The 16,373-nt window shown below is 42.5% G+C and overlaps 1 protein-coding gene across 1 annotated transcript in view; it reads left to right on the top strand.

The window, feature by feature from the left end:
- The window catches only part of LOC115203676 (palmitoyltransferase ZDHHC7), a 48,653-nt gene that overhangs the window by 21,275 nt on the left and 11,005 nt on the right, over nt 1–16,373 (top strand). Inside the window, exons 3-5 of the mRNA XM_029768602.1 lie at nt 2,488–2,612; nt 5,211–5,307; nt 7,853–7,934. Coding sequence (XP_029624462.1) covers nt 2,488–2,612; nt 5,211–5,307; nt 7,853–7,934 — 304 coding nt within the window. The remainder of the gene's footprint in view (nt 1–2,487; nt 2,613–5,210; nt 5,308–7,852; nt 7,935–16,373) is intronic.

Below are 16,373 nucleotides of genomic sequence, written 5' to 3'. Positions count from 1 at the left end.
TAAAGACTATATAGGTTGATGTCTCCTCTCCTCAGGGTAAAGACTATATAGGTTGATGTCTCCTCAGGGTAAAAACTATATAGGTTGATGTCTCCTCTCCTCAGGGTATAGACTATATAGGTTGATGTCTCCTCTCCTCAGGGTAAAGACTATATAGGTTGATGTTTCCTCTCCTCAGGGTAAAGACTATATAGGTTGATGTCTCCTCAGGGTAAAGACTATATAGGTTGATGTCTCCTCTCCTCAGGGTAAAGACTGAGGAGGTTGTTGTCTCCTCTCCTCAGGGTAAAGACTATATAGGTTGATGTCTCCTCTCGTCAGGGTAAAGACTATATAGGTTGATGTTTCCTCAGGGTAAAGACTATATAGGTTGATGTCTCCTCAGGGTAAAGACTATATAGGTTGATGTCTCTTCTCCTCAGGGTAAAGACTATATAGGTTGATGTCTCCTCTCCTCAGGGTATAGACTATATAGGTTGATGTCTCCTCTCCTCAGGGTAAAGACTATATAGGTTGATGTCTCCTCTCCTCAGGGTAAAGACTATATAGGTTGATGTCTCCTCTCCTCAGGGTAAAGACTATATAGGTTGATGTCTCCTCTCCTCAGGGTAAAGACTATATAGGTTGATGTCTCCTCTCCTCAGGGTAAAGACTATATAGGTTGATGTCTCCTCTCCTCAGGGTAAAGACTATATAGGTTGATGTCTCCTCTCCTCAGGGTAAAGACTATATAGGTTGATGTTTCCTCTCCTCAGGGTAAAGACTATATTGGTTGATGTCTCCTCTCCTCAGGTTAAAGACTATATAGGTTGATGTCTCCTCAGGGTAAAGACTATATAGGTTGATGTCTCCTCAGGGTAAAGACTATATAGGTTGATGTCTCCTCAGGGTAAAGACTATATAGGTTGATGTCTCCTCTCCTCAGGGTATAGACTATATAGGTTGATGTCTCCTCTCCTCAGGGTAGACTATATAGGTTGATGTCTCCTCTCCTCAGGGTAAAGACTATATAGGTTGATGTCTCCTCTCCTCAGGGTAAAGACTATATAGGTTGATGTCTCCTCTCCTCAGGGTATAGACTATATAGGTTGATGTCTCCTCTCCTCAGGGTATAGACTATATAGGTTGATGTCTCCTCTCCTCAGGGTAAAGACTATATAGGTTGATGTCTCCTCTCCTCAGGGTAAAGACTATATAGGTTGATGTCTCCTCTCCTCAGGGTATAGACTATATAGGTTGATGTCTCCTCTCCTCAGGGTAAAGACTATATAGGTTGATGTCTCCTCTCCTCAGGGTAAAGACTATATAGGTTGATGTCTCCTCTCCTCAGGGTAAAGACTATATAGGTTGATGTCTCCTCTCCTCAGGGTAAAGACTATATAGGTTGATGTCTCCTCTTCTCAGGGTAAAGACTATATAGGTTGATGTCTCCTCTCCTCAGGGTAAAGACTATATAGGTTGATGTCTCCTCTCCTCAGGGTATAGACTATATAGGTTGATGTCTCCTCTCCTCAGGGTAAAGACTATATAGGTTGATGTCTCCTCAGGGTAAAGACTATATAGGTTGATGTCTCCTCTCCTCAGGGTATAGACTATATAGGTTGATGTCTCCTCTCCTCAGGGTAGACTATATAGGTTGATGTCTCCTCTCCTCAGGGTAAAGACTATATAGGTTGATGTCTCCTCTCCTCAGGGTAAAGACTATATAGGTTGATGTCTCCTCTCCTCAGGGTATAGACTATATAGGTTGATGTCTCCTCTCCTCAGGGTATAGACTATATAGGTTGATGTCTCCTCTCCTCAGGGTAAAGACTATATAGGTTGATGTCTCCTCTCCTCAGGGTAAAGACTATATAGGTTGATGTCTCCTCTCCTCAGGGTAAAGACTATATAGGTTGATGTCTCCTCTCCTCAGGGTAAAGACTATATAGGTTGATGTCTCCTCAGGGTAAAGACTATATAGGTTGATGTCTCCTCTCCTCAGGGTAAAGACTATATAGGCTGATGTCTCCTCAGGGTAAAGACTATATAGGTTGATGTCTCCTCTCCTCAGGGTATAGACTATATAGGTTGATGTCTCCTCTCCTCAGGGTATAGACTATATAGGTTGATGTCTCCTCTCCTCAGGGTAAAGACTATATAGGTTGATGTTTCCTCTCCTCAGGGTAAAGACTATATAGGTTGATGTCTCCTCAGGGTAAAGACTATATAGGTTGATGTCTCCTCTCCTCAGGGTAAAGACTATATAGGTTGATGTCTCCTCTCCTCAGGGTAAAGACTATATAGGTTGATGTTTCCTCTCCTCAGGGTAAAGACTATATAGGTTGATGTCTCCTTTCCTCAGGGTAAAGACTATATAGGTTGATGTCTCCTCAGGGTAAAGACTAGGTTGTTTCATGTATAGAATAGGTAGAATATTGAATAATCTCTGAAGCTGCTTTGTGTCCTTCCTGTTCTGACGTTGACGTCTATAACTCCTCCCATCAGGGGGCGGTTCCTAAGGGCAACGCCACCAAAGACTACATGGACAGTCTGCAGCTGAAACCTGGAGAGGTCATCTATAAATGTCCCAAGTGCTGCAGCATCAAGCCACAGAGGGCTCACCACTGCAGGTAGACACCATGCCAGAGATGGTATAGATATCTATAGATACGTATCACATCAGGACACAGAGGGCTCACCACTGCAGGTAGACACCACGACAGAGATGGTATAGATATCTCTATAGATACGTATCACATCAGGACACAGGGGGCTCACCACTGCAGGTGAGGGATACTCACTGGCTTAAGATGTCCTCGTGCTTCCCAGCCGAAACAGTTTGTGTATACAGTACCAGTCAAAAGTTTGGACACACCTACTCATTCAAGGGTTTTTCTTTATTTTTACTATTTTCTACATTGTAGAGTAATGGTGAAGACATCAAAACTATGAAATAACACACATGGAATCATGTAGTTACCAAAATAGTCTTAAACAAATCAAAATAGATTTTAGGTTCTTCAAAGAAGCCACCCATTGCCTTTGCATGATGACAGCTTTGCACACTCTTAGCATTCTCTCAACCAGCTTCATTATGTAGTCACCTGGAATGCATTTCAATTAACAGGTGTGCCCTGTTAAAAGTTCATTTGTGGAATTTCTTTCCTTCTTAATGCGTTTGAGGCAATCAGTTGTGTTTTGACAAGGTAGGGTTGGTATACAGAAGATAGCCCTATTTGGTAAAAGACCAAGTCCATATTATGGCAAGAACAGCTCAAATAAGCAAAGAGAAACGACAGTCCATCATTACTTTAAGACATGAAGTTCAGTCAAGTGGAGTCGCAAAAACCATCTAGCGCTATGATGAAACTGGCTCTCATGAAGACCGCCACAGGAAAGGAAGACCCAGAGTTACCTCTGCTGCTGAGGATAAGTTCATTAGTTACAAGCCTCAGAAATTGATGCCCACATAAATGTTTCAGAGTTCAAATAACAGACACATCTCAACATCAACTGTTCAGAGGAGACTGTGTGAATCAGGCCTTCATGGTCAAATTGCTGTGAAGAAACCACTACTAAAGGACACCAATAATAAGAAGAGACTTGCTTGGGCCAAGAAACACGAGCAGTGAACATTAGACAGGTGGAAATCTGTCCTTTGGTCTGATGTGAGATTTTTGGTTCCAACCGCTGTGACTTTGTGAGATGCAGAGTAGATGAACGGATGATCTCCTCATGTGTGGTTCCCACCGTGAAGCATGGAGGAGGAGGTGTAATGGTGCTTTGTTGGTGACACTGTCAGTGATTTATTTAGAATTCAAGGCACACTTAACCAGCATGGCTTCCACAGTATTCTGCAGCGATACGCCATCCCATCTGGTTTGCACTTAGTGGAATTATAATTTGTTTTTCAACAGGACAATGACCCAAAACACACCTCCAGGCTGTGTAAGAGCTATTTGACCAAGGAGAGTGATGGAGTGCTGCATCAGATGACCTGGCCTCCACAATCACCCAACCTCAACCCAATTGAGATGGTTTGGGATGAGTTGGACCGCAGCCAGCAAGTGCTCAGCCTATGTGGGAACTTCTTCAAGACTGTTGGAAAAGCATTCCAGGTGAAGCTGGTTGAGAGAATGCAAAAAGTGTGCAAAGGGTGGCTACTTTGAAGAATCTCAAATATAAAATATACTTTGACTTGCGTAACACTTTTTTTTGGTTACAACATGATTCCATATGTGTAATTTCATAGTTTTGATGTCTTCACTATTATTCTACAATGTAGAAAATAGTAAAAAATAAAGAAAAATCCTTGAATGAGTAGGTGTGTCCAAACTTTTGACTGGCACTGTATATCATGACAACATTTTGTGACGTTTTCGTTAGCTTTGGTCTTCGGCTTGGTTTTCTTCGGTTGTTCGTGCACACAAAAGAGTTTGCCGAGGCCGAAGGTTGGTTGTTGAAGTCGGTAATTAAGGTCTACACCCCTTCGTCAGTGATTGGACAACAGTAGGGATTTTTCAATTAAGTGTTTTGTTGTTATTCAACGAGAGAGACTAATCGGTTTCATGCAAAATAAAATACTTGAGAAATACGAAACATCTTCGCTGGATGTAAAATTGTGCGACTAAGATCTCCTCGGCAAAACCGTCAATTTAAAAAACGATTTTTCTTGAGTTATCTTCTATTCATTTTGACTTTTCTGAGGAAGTGGATACTGGCTACGGCGTCTCCAAATGGACATACAGTACTATTGGTGTTTATTTTATGTTAGAACACTCATTCAGGTTCACCTAGCCGTAGTTCACACTAAAGCATGCTGACGCCTTCACACACACACACACACACACACACACACACACACACACACACACACACACACACACACAGTGGGAGAGTTGGACACACACACACACACGCACACAACAAACACAGGTTACAGAGAGATCACTGCAGGTAAGGGAAGAGCCTGACAGACCAACTGGCTCACATCATCTAAACACTGGTTAGGCCAATAGCTTCACTAGTTAATGTCCATTACTCTTTCTAAGTGGGGGTTCAACGTGTCTTTACCATCTAATACATTGTGTGTGTCACTGTATGTATCGTCTTCTGTCACCCTGAAGTTTGTACGGTCTGTACAGTCATATAATCACACACTTCTTCCAGGGTCTTTGTCAAAGGAAATCATTCATGTATGTTTCCGTCTCCCCTCTCGTCGCCTGTAGTATCTGTAAGCGCTGTATCCGTAAGATGGACCACCACTGTCCCTGGGTCAACAACTGTGTAGGGGAGAAGAACCAGCGCTTCTTTGTGCTCTTCACTGTAAGTACCGTATGTCAAGTCCTACCGTACCTCAGTGTAGGGGGGAATCCTTCCTGACTGTACCTTATGTCAAGTCCTACCATACCTCAGTGTAGGGGGGAATCCTTCCTGACTGTACCTTATGTCAAGTCCTACCATACCTCAGTGTAGGGGGAATCCTTCCTGACTGTACCGTATGTCAAGTCCTACCATACCTCAGTGTAGGGGGGAATCCTTCCTGACTGTACCGTATGTCAAGTCCTACCATACCTCAGTGTAGGGGGGAATCCTTCCTGACTGTACCGTATGTCAAGTCCTACCGTACCTCAGTGTAGGGGGGAATCCTTCCTGACTGTACCGTATGTCAAGTCCTACCGTACCTCAGTGTAGGGGGGAATCCTTCCTGACTGTACCGTATGTCAAGTCCTACCATACCTCAGTGTAGGGGGGAATCCTTCCTGACTGTACCGTATGTCAAGTCCTACCGTACCTCAGTGTAGGGGGGAATCCTTCCTGACTGTACCGTATGTCAAGTCCTACCGTACCTCAGTGTAGGGGGGAATCCTTCCTGACTGTACCTTATGTCAAGTCCTACCGTACCTCAGTGTAGGGGGAATCCTTCCTGACTGTACCTTATGTCAAGTCCTACCGTACCTCAGTGTAGGGGGAATCCTTCCTGACTGTACCTTATGTCAAGTCCTACCGTACCTCAGTGTAGGGGGAATCCTTCCTGACTGTACCTTATGTCAAGTCCTACCGTACCTCAGTGTAGGGGGAATCCTTCCTGACTGTACCTTATGTCAAGTCCTACCGTACCTCAGTGTAGGGGGAATCCTTCCTGACTGTACCTTATGTCAAGTCCTACCGTACCTCAGTGTAGGGGGAAATCCTTCCTGACTGTACCGTATGTCAAGTCCTACCGTACCTCAGTGTAGGGGGAATCCTTCCTGACTGTACCGTATGTCAAGTCCTACCGTACCTCAGTGTAGGGGGGAATCCTTCCTGACTGTACCTTTTGTCAAGTCCTACCGTACCTCAGTGTAGGGGGAATCCTTCCTGACTGTACCGTATGTCAAGTCCTACCGTACCTCAGTGTAGGGGGGAATCCTTCCTGACTGTACCTTTTGTCAAGTCCTACCGTACCTCAGTGTAGGGGGAATCCTTCCTGACTGTACCTTTTGTCAAGTCCTACCGTACCTCAGTGTAGGGGGAATCCTTCCTGACTGTACCTTTTGTCAAGTCCTACCATACCTCAGTGTAGGGGGGAATCCTTCCTGACTGTACCTTATGTCAAGTCCTACCATACCTCAGTGTAGGGGGGAATCCTTCCTGACTGTACCGTATGTCAAGTCCTACCATACCTCAGTGTAGGGGGAATCCTTCCTGACTGTACCTTATTATGTCAAGTCCTACCGTACCTCAGTGTAGGGGGAATCCTACACCTAGAGCTGTGGTGTCTGACCTAGAGCTGTGGTGTCTGACCTAGGACTGTGGTGTCTGAACTAGGGCTGTGGTGTCTGACCTAGGGCTGTGGTGTCTGACCTAGAGCTGTGGTGTCTGACCTAGAGCTGTGGTGTAGTTGTGGTGTCTGACTATTGCTTCCATTAATATCCAGCAAGTGATGTTTATCTAATCCAGTGTCTGTGTGGGTAATAACCTTTTATTCACTGTTTTTCTCTCTCCCCCTCTTCCTCTCCACCTCTCTTTCTGTCTTCCTCTCTCTCTCTCTCTTCCTCACACTCACTTTTCCCTTTCTCCTCTCTCCTGTTCCATCTCTCTCTCTCTCTCTCTCCCACCTCACCATTCCTCTCTTTACCTCCTCCCCCTATCCCTCTCCTTTCTCTGACTATCATTACCTTCTCTCCTTCCTCACTCCTCCCTTCTCTCCTCCTTCCCCTATCCCTCTCCTTCCTCTCTCCTCCCTTCTCTCTTCCTTCCCCACTCCTCTCTTCTCTCCTCCTCCCCCTATCCCTCTCCTTTCTCTGACTATCATTACCTTCTCTCCTTCCCCACTCCTCCCTTCACTCCTCCTCCCCTATCCCTCTCCTTTCTCTGACTCTATCATTACCCTCTCTCCTTCCCCACTCCTCCCTTCACTCCTCCTTCCCCTATCCCTCTCCTTTCTCTGACTCTCTCCTTCCCCACTCCTCTCTTCTCTCCTCCTCCCCCTATCCCTCTCCTTTCTCTGACTCTATCATTACCCTCTCTCCTTCCCCACTCCTCCCTTCTCTCCTCCTTCCCCGATCCCTCTCCTTTCTCTGACTCTATCATTACCCTCTCCTCCTTCCTCTCTCCTCCCTTCTCTCCTCCTTCCTCTCTCCTCCCTTCTCTCCTCCTTCCCCTATCCCTCTCCTTTCTCTGACTCTCTCCTCCCTTCTCTCCCCCTTCCTCTATTTACCTCCTTCCCCGATCCCTCTCCTGTCTCTGACTATCATTACCCTCTCCTCCTTCCCCACTCCTCCCTTCTCTCCTCCTTCCCCGATCCCTCTCCTTTCTCTGACTATCATTACCGTCTCCTCCTTCCCCACTCCTCCCTTCTCTCCTCCTTCCTCTCTCCTCCCTTCAGATGTACATAGCTCTGATCTCTGTCTACGCCCTCTGTCTCAGTTTCCTACAGGTCTACAGCTGTGTCCATGACCAGTGGAATGGTAGGCTACTGTTTACTGCTACGTTCACTGTGGTAGACTTCTGTGTCTCTACCTATAGTGGAATGGTAGGGTTCTGTGTCTCTACCTATAGTGGAATGGGAGGGTTCTGTGTCTCTACCTATAGTGTAATGGGAGGGTTCTGTGTCTCTACCTATAGTGGAACGGAAGGGTTCTGTGTCTCTACCTATAGTGGAACGGAAGGGTTCTGTGTCTGTCTCTACCTATAGTGTAATGGGAGGGTTCTGTGTCTCTACCTATAGTAGAATGGTAGGGTTCTGTGTCTCTACCTATAGTGGAATGGTAGGGTTCTGTGTCTCTACCTATAGTGGAATGGTAGGGTTCTGTGTCTCTACCTATAGTGGAACGGAAGGGTTCTGTGTCTCTACCTATAGTGTAATGGGAGGGTTCTGTGTGTCTACCTATAGTAGAATGGTAGGGTTCTGTGTCTCTACCTATAGTGGAATGGTAGGGTTCTGTGTCTCTACCTATAGTGGAATGGTAGGGTTCTGTGTCTCTACCTATAGTGGAATGGTAGGGTTCTGTGTCTCTACCTATAGTGTAATGGGAGGGTTCTGTGTCTCTACCTATAGTGTAATGGGAGGGTTCTGTGTCTCTACCTATAGTGTAACGGGAGGGTTCTGTGTCTCTACCTATAGTGTAACGGAAGGGTTCTGTGTCTCTACCTATAGTGTAATGGAAGGGTTCTGTGTCTCTACCTATAGTGTAATGGTAGGGTTCTGTGTCTCTACCTATAGTGGAATGGTAGGGTTCTGTGTCTCTACCTATAGTGTAATGGTAGGGTTGTGTGTCTCTACCTATAGTGTAATGGGAGGGTTCTGTCTCCACTGTTACATTCACTGTCCACTGTGTGTGTTAATATGCTGTGGGAAATGGAGACACTTTTTTTGCCTGTAGACATTGTTTTCTTTGTCTTACGACTCTGCTGCAGAATCACCACATCTTATTTTCTGTGGAAAATCTAAGGATTTTATCCCTAGAAGGTTCTATTAATAATGATAATGATGTTGATAAATAATAATTAGGATAATGATGATAATGATAATAATGATGGAAAGAATGTTAATTCTAATAATGATGGGGATAATGAAAATAATGATAATTAGAATAACGATAATGATGGTGATAATAATCATGATAATGATGATAATAAACATGACAATAACATTAATGATGAGGATAAAAATAATGATCATGATAAATATAATGATGCTGATGATAATTATCATAACAATTATAATAATCATGAATTATTATGATGAAGATAATGATAATAATTCTAATAATAAGGATGATGATAATAACAATGATGATAATGATAATAATAATGATAATTATAATAATGATGATAACTATAATAAGAATGATGATAATAATAATGATAATGATGATAATTATAATAATGATAATTATTATAATAATAATGATGATGATAATGATGATAATGATAATGATGATAATTATTATAATAATAATAATAATGATGATAATTATAATAAGGATGATGATAATTATAATGATAATAATGATGATAATTATAATGAATTTAATTTTTTTAATTTAACCTTTATTTAACCAGGTAGGCCAGTTGAGAACAAGTTCTCATTTACAACTGCGTCCTGGCCAAGATAAAGCAAAGCACTGCGACACAAACAACAGAGTTACACATGGAATAAACAAACATACAGTAAATACCACAATAGAAAAGTCTATATACAGTGTGTGCAAATGAGATAAGGGAGGTAAGGCAATAAATGGGCCATAGTGGCAAAATAATTACAATTTAGCAATTAAACACTGGAGTGATACAGTTGAAGTCGGAAGTTTACATACACCTTAGCCAAATACATTTAAACTCAGTTTTTCACAATTCCTGACATTTAAGTCTAGTAAAGATTCCCTCACCACTTTATTTTAAGAATGTGAAATGTCAGAATAATAGTAGAGAGTGATTTATTTCAGCTTTTATTTCTTTCATCACATTCCCAGTGGGTCAGAAGTTTACATACACTCAATTAGTATTTGGTAGCATTTTTACATTTACATTTTAGTCATTTAGCAGACGCTCTTATCCAGAGCGACTTACAGTAGTGAATGCATGCATTTCATTTCATGCATTTTTTTTAATTTAAATTATTATTATATATATATATTTTTTAATGTTTTTAAAAAACATTTTTTTAGCATTGCCTATAAAAAAATTTTTTTACTTGGTTCAAATGTTTCGGGTAGCCTTCCACAAGCTTCCCACAATAAGTTGGCCCATTCCTCCTGACAGAGCTGGTGTTACTGAGTCAGGTTTGTAGGCCTTCTTGCTCGTACACACTTTTTCCAGTTCTGCCCACAAATTGTCTATAGGATTGAGGTCAGGGCTTTGTGATGGCCACTCCAATACCTTGACTTTGTTGTCCTTAAGCCATTTTGCCACAACTTTGGAAGTATGCTTGGGGTCATTGTCCATTTGGAAGACCCATTTGCAACCAAGCTTTAACTTCCTGACTGATGTCTTGAGATGTTGCTTCAATATATCCACATCATTTTCCAACCTCATGATGCCATCTATTTTGTGAAGTGCACCAGTCCCTCCTGCAGCAAAGCACCCCCACAACATGATGCTGCCACCCCCGTGCTTCACGGTCGGGATGGTGTTCTTCGGCTTGCAAGTCTCCCCCTTTTTCCTCCAAACATAACGATGGTCATTATGGTCAAACAGTTCTATTCTTGTTTCATCAGACCAGAGGACATTTCTCCAAAAAGTATGATTTTTGTCCCCATGTGCTGTTGCACACTGTAGTCTGGCTTTTTTATGGTGGTTTTGGAGCAGTGACTTCTTCCTTGCTGAGTGGCCTTTCAGGTTATGTTGATATAGGACTCGTTTTACTGTGGATATAGATACTTTTGTACCTGTTTCCTCCAGCATCTTCACAAGGTCCTTTGCTGTTGTTCTGGGATTGATTTGCACTTTTCGCACCAAAGTACGTTCATCTCTAGGAGACAGAATACATCTCCTTCCTGAGCGGTATGACGGCTGCGTGGTCCCGTGGTGTTTATACTTGCGTACTATTGTTTGTACAGATGAACGTGGTACCTTCAGGTTTTTGGAAATAGCTTCCAAAAAGAATCTGTCTGTAAACAATTGTTGGAAAAATTACTTGTGTCATGCACGAAGTAGATGTCCTAACCGACTTGCCAAAACTATACTTTGTTAACAAGAAATGTATATGTGGGGGAAAAAAGAGTCCAGTATGCTCTGGGTTGAATCGCGCTGTGCAGACTGGCAGGAGTTGTCCGGGCTAAAGGTTAGCTGATGACCGCTAGCAGTGGCTAGCTGACTACTAGCTAGTTAGCAGGCTAGCTTCTGTTGGGGGTTCCGGTTCTTAAGTAAAGAAAATAGCAGATCCATACCACATTGGGTGAGGTATGGATTGCAGGTGAGTATGTTGAAGTTGAGCTTTAAAAAATATTTGAAAAAAATAAATACGAAGAAAAAAATATATATACATGGGACACGACGAAGACAAAGATACCTGACTGCTACGCGATCTTGGATATGATGATGATGATGATAATAATGAGGAGGCGGATAATTATAATGATGGTGATGATAGTAATGATGAGGATGAGAATGATGATGATTATATTAATGATGATGACAATAATAATGATTATAATAATAATAATAATAATAATGAAGAAAATTATGATGATGATTATAATAATGTTGATGATGATTATAATAATGATGTTGATGATGATGATTATAATAATGACAATAATAATGTATATAATAATAACGATGATTGTAATAATGTTGATGATGATAATAATGATGATGATGATGATGATGATTATAATAATGAAGATAATAATAATGATGATGATTATAATAATGAAGATAATGATAATGATTATAATAATGATGATACATTTGATTTTAAATGCTTCTAAATGTTGATAGAACCTTTATGATCAGAGGATAAAATAATGACACCCCTCTCCTCCTCTGTCAAAATAATGGCACCCCTCTCCTCCTCTGTCAAAATAATGGCACCCCTCTTCTCCTCTGTCAAAATATGACACCTCTCGCCTCCTCTGTCAAAATAATGACACCCCTCCTCCTCTGTCAAAATAATGGCACCCCTCTCTCCTCCTCTGTCAAAATAATGGCACCCCTCTCTCCTCCTCTGTCAAAATAATGACACCTCTCTCCCCCTCTGTCAAAATAATGTCACCCCTTTCCTCCTCTGTCAAAATAATGGCACCCCTCTCCTCCTCTGTCAAAATAATGGCACCTGTAGTGGCTTCCTTTCCTCTTTACCATAGCCACTGCCCAAGCCTGAAGCGGGGTTGTTTGGTACGCATAGAGTCCACACTCAAGGTTTCCAAAAAGCCAAACATTCAATGTGATCCAGGGATATGGTGCAACAAAAATGTTTATTCTTCTTATATCTAACAGGAAAATGAATATCCAATCAACTTAAAACAGGTTACTTGATATGGAAAATACACAATATGACCTGTCTGTATGGTCAAAAAACTATACCGCTCCCATGATCAACCTCTCCCATACCCCCCCATGGTGGGCTCCAGAGGGAGGATTGAATGACCATGTCACTCCTTCTTTCAGTAATTCATTTTGAATCTTGTTGTGATCCAGCTCTTTCAGAGCTTCTCCTAGCTCTCTGTGTGTTCCAACAAAGTTGGTGCCATTGTCTGTTCTGATACTTGTGACTGGGCTCCTTCGACAGATGAACCTGCGCAGGGCATTGATGCAGGAATCAGTATCCAGATAACTAGCAACTTCTAGATGGACAGCTCGACTCACAAGGCAAGTAAAGATCATACCATACCGCTTCACATGAACGCGGCCTCGCTTCACCTCTATGGGGCCGAAGTAATCTATGCCCACATGGGTGAAAGGCGGCAAATCAGGTGACACCCGATCTTGTGGAAGGTCGGCCATCTTCTGTTCTCCAGCTCTAGCTTGCATCCGCCTGCAGAAGACACAGCTCTTAAGGATCTTCCTTCCTAAGGAGTTGGCACAGGGTATCCAATATCGCTGGTGAAGTCTAGAAAGCATGTGACCTCTCCCAGAGTGGCCAACCTGCTCATAGATGTGGAGTAAGATCAGTCTGGAGATGTAGGAGTCTTTGGGTAGGATCATAGGATTCTTTAGTTCCGTAGGCATAGCAGCTTTGCTTAACCTTCCTCCCACGCTCAGAATGCCATTGTCAACAATTGGATCAAGCTTACAGATTGAGCCATCTCTCTTGGAACATTGTTTTCCTTTCACAACTAGTGCAATTTCTTGTTTAAAGTGGTCGTTGCTCAAATCGAATGATGGCCTTTTCTGCTTCATCTAGGTCATCCACAGACAGACTTTCTTTTCCAAATGTCAGTTTGAACTTGTCAATTTGTTCCTTCAGTGAGTTTGTCAGACTCGGATCTGAACCTGGATCAGTTTGGGTGAGAACTTTCCTTTTCTGGCTTAACTGTATAAGAAGTCTCTTCAGTTTCAGCATCCAGGCAACTGCTTTCTTCAAGATGTTCCATGTTGAATAGTACTCGATCAGTTTGCTGGTCGGACTTTTTTCTTCCACACATGTACTGTTTACGATGACATCTTTTCTCACCTCTGGATCATCTGAAGGGATGGAGCCAAGCTCCTCGGGGACTTTCGGCCATTGTGTTTCTGTTTTCTCCAGGAATTCTGGTCCTTTGCGCCATCTCTTTGAGTTCAGGAAAATTTCAACATGTAATCCTCTTGAAGCATCATCGGCTGGGTTGTGTTTGGAGTTCAAATACCTCCACTGTTTTGCTTTCGATAGGTCACGGATCATAGCAACCCTATTAGCCACAAAGGTATGGAATCTCTTGGTATCGTTGCGGATGTATTTTAGCACAGACTGGCTGTCTGTCCAGAAAGTTGACTCCTCAAGTTCAATCTGGAGCTCCAACCTTAACATCCTGTCCACTCTCACTGCCAATGTTGCTGCAGCAAGTTCCAGTCTGGGGATCGTCATCTGCTTGAGTGGAGTGACCCTTGATTTCCCCAGTATGAATGCAATGTGGACCTTTCCCATACAGTTTGTGAACCTAAGGTAGCTTGCCGTGCCATAACCTTGCTCACTTGCGTCACCGAAGTGATGCAGCTGTGCGGTCTTGACTTGACCAAAGTTCTCAGGCATCATACACCTGTCTATCTGGAAAGCTGGTCTATCTCTGAGAGCCATCTCTTCCATGAAATAGAGTGTTCTTCGGGGATGACTTCGTCCCATCCACACTTTAGCTTGCAGAGCACTTGAAGAATTTGCTTTGCCTTTAATACGAATGGGGCGAGGAAACCTAATGGATCATAAACAGAGCTGACAGTAGAGAGAATACCTCTTCTTGTAAGGGGTCTGTTCTTGACAATGACTCGGAAGGTAAACGCATCTCTTTCAATGTTCCATCGGATTCCAAGTGCTCTTTCAACAGGCAGCTTTTCTCGGTCCAGGTCCAGTTCTTTTATCTGCTTGGCTTTGTGTTCATCAAGAATAGAAGCCAGAACAGCACGGCTGTTGCCGACCCACTTGGTTAATTTGAACCCACCCTGAGAGCACACATCCCTGAGGTTTTTTGTGAGAGCTATGGCTCGTTCTTCTGTGGCCACTGACTTGAGGCAGTCATCAACATAGAAGTTGGACTTGACTGTTTGAATCGCCTCTTCATCGTACCTCTCACAGTTGTCTTCTGCAGTCTTTCGTAGTGCAAAATTTGCACAACTTGGAGAGGATATAGCACCGAAAAGATGTACTGTCATTCTGTACTCCTCCAATCTTTTGTTAGTGTCACCATCCGGCCACCATAGGAATCGCAGGAAGTCTAAGTCATCTTCATGGACACGTACTTGATGGAACATTCCTTTGATGTCTGCCATCATGGCAATGTGCTCTTGCCATCTAGAAAAAAGAAACGCACACCTATAAAGGCGAGGTGCTGGCTAGCGGAGCAGAACACTAGAAAATAAAGGAAAGCCGCACACTCTAAGAGCTCAGATGCAAAAATTTTAATAACCAACGTTTTGACAGCTAAGGTGTCTTCATCAGGGTATCATCACAAACACTGAGAGATGAGTCATTTATATAGTGTCAAGAGACACACAGGTGTTTGTAATCATGGCCAAGTATGGCCTAATATCATTGGTTAACTGAAATATAAAAAAAATGGTATACAAGAAACATACAAAAAGACAAACAAATGGATAACATATGATCATAGCATTTGTAGTCTAAAAAGTATCTAACAAACAATTACAATGGCAAAATCACAATAATCACAAGAATGGCTTCAGATCAAAGTCTATGTTGAGACCGAAGGGAGCAAGTGTCTTTAAATTAAAGATCCAGGCAGCCTCTCGTTTTAACAATAAATTATCAAGGTCACCCCCTCTCCTCGGGAGGGTGACATGTTCGATGCCAATATAACGCAGAGACGAAATCGAATGGCCTGCCTCCAAAAAGTGGGCCGCAACTGGGTAAGTCAGGTTTTTGCACCTAATGGTGCTACGGTGCTCTGAGATACGTACTTTTAATTCACGCTTTGTTTTACCCACATAATTTTTACCACAGGGACAAGTTATAAGGTAAATAACTGCCTTAGTGGAACACGTAATAACACCTTTAATTGGGATAGATTTCCCTGTTTGGGGGTGTTTGAAGGATCTACATTTGTAAGTGCCATTGCATTGAGCACAGCCATTACACTTGTAATTTCCATCCAGTATGGGCGCAAATAGGCGTTGTTCAGGAATATCTTGGGGTGGTAAATCAGAGTGTACCAATTGGTCTCTGAGATTTCTGCCCCGCGAGAATACGACCAGGGGAAGATCAGAAAACACATTACCAAGACTATCATCATATTTCAGAATGTGCCAATGTTTGTGAACGATTCCTTTAATTTGTTCAGAGCACTTTGAATAGCGGGTAGTAAGAACGCATGAATGCGTCTTTTTGCGAGACTGACCTTGAAAAAGGTCATGTCTCGTTTTGTTTTGAATTTTCTCAATGGCAATATTAATCTGATCATTGTTGTACCCCCTCTCCTTGAACTTATCCTGAGTCTCAGCCATATTTCTGTCGAAATCTGATTGTTTAATGCAAATTCTTTTGATTCGACAGAATTGGCTGTAGGGCAAACTATTTTTCAAGGGAAGTGGGTGACAACTATCAGCCCTCAACAAACTGTTACGATCAGTAGGTTTCCTGTAAAGATCAGTGTATAAAACATTATCTTCACACAAGATCAGAAGATCAAGAAAACTGATTTGACGTGTATCAGATTGCATAGTAAATCTCAAATGTTCAGAACAGGAGTTAAGAAAAGCATAAAACGACTGGAGCAGTTCTGCATCACCCCTCCATAGAACAAAAATATCGTCAA

Source organism: Salmo trutta, chromosome 12 (assembly GCF_901001165.1).
Source record: "Salmo trutta chromosome 12, fSalTru1.1, whole genome shotgun sequence".
Taxonomy (NCBI): Eukaryota; Metazoa; Chordata; class Actinopteri; order Salmoniformes; family Salmonidae; genus Salmo; species Salmo trutta.
Note: the sequence above shows the minus strand (reverse complement) of the source record. Positions and strands in the feature narration are given on the sequence as shown.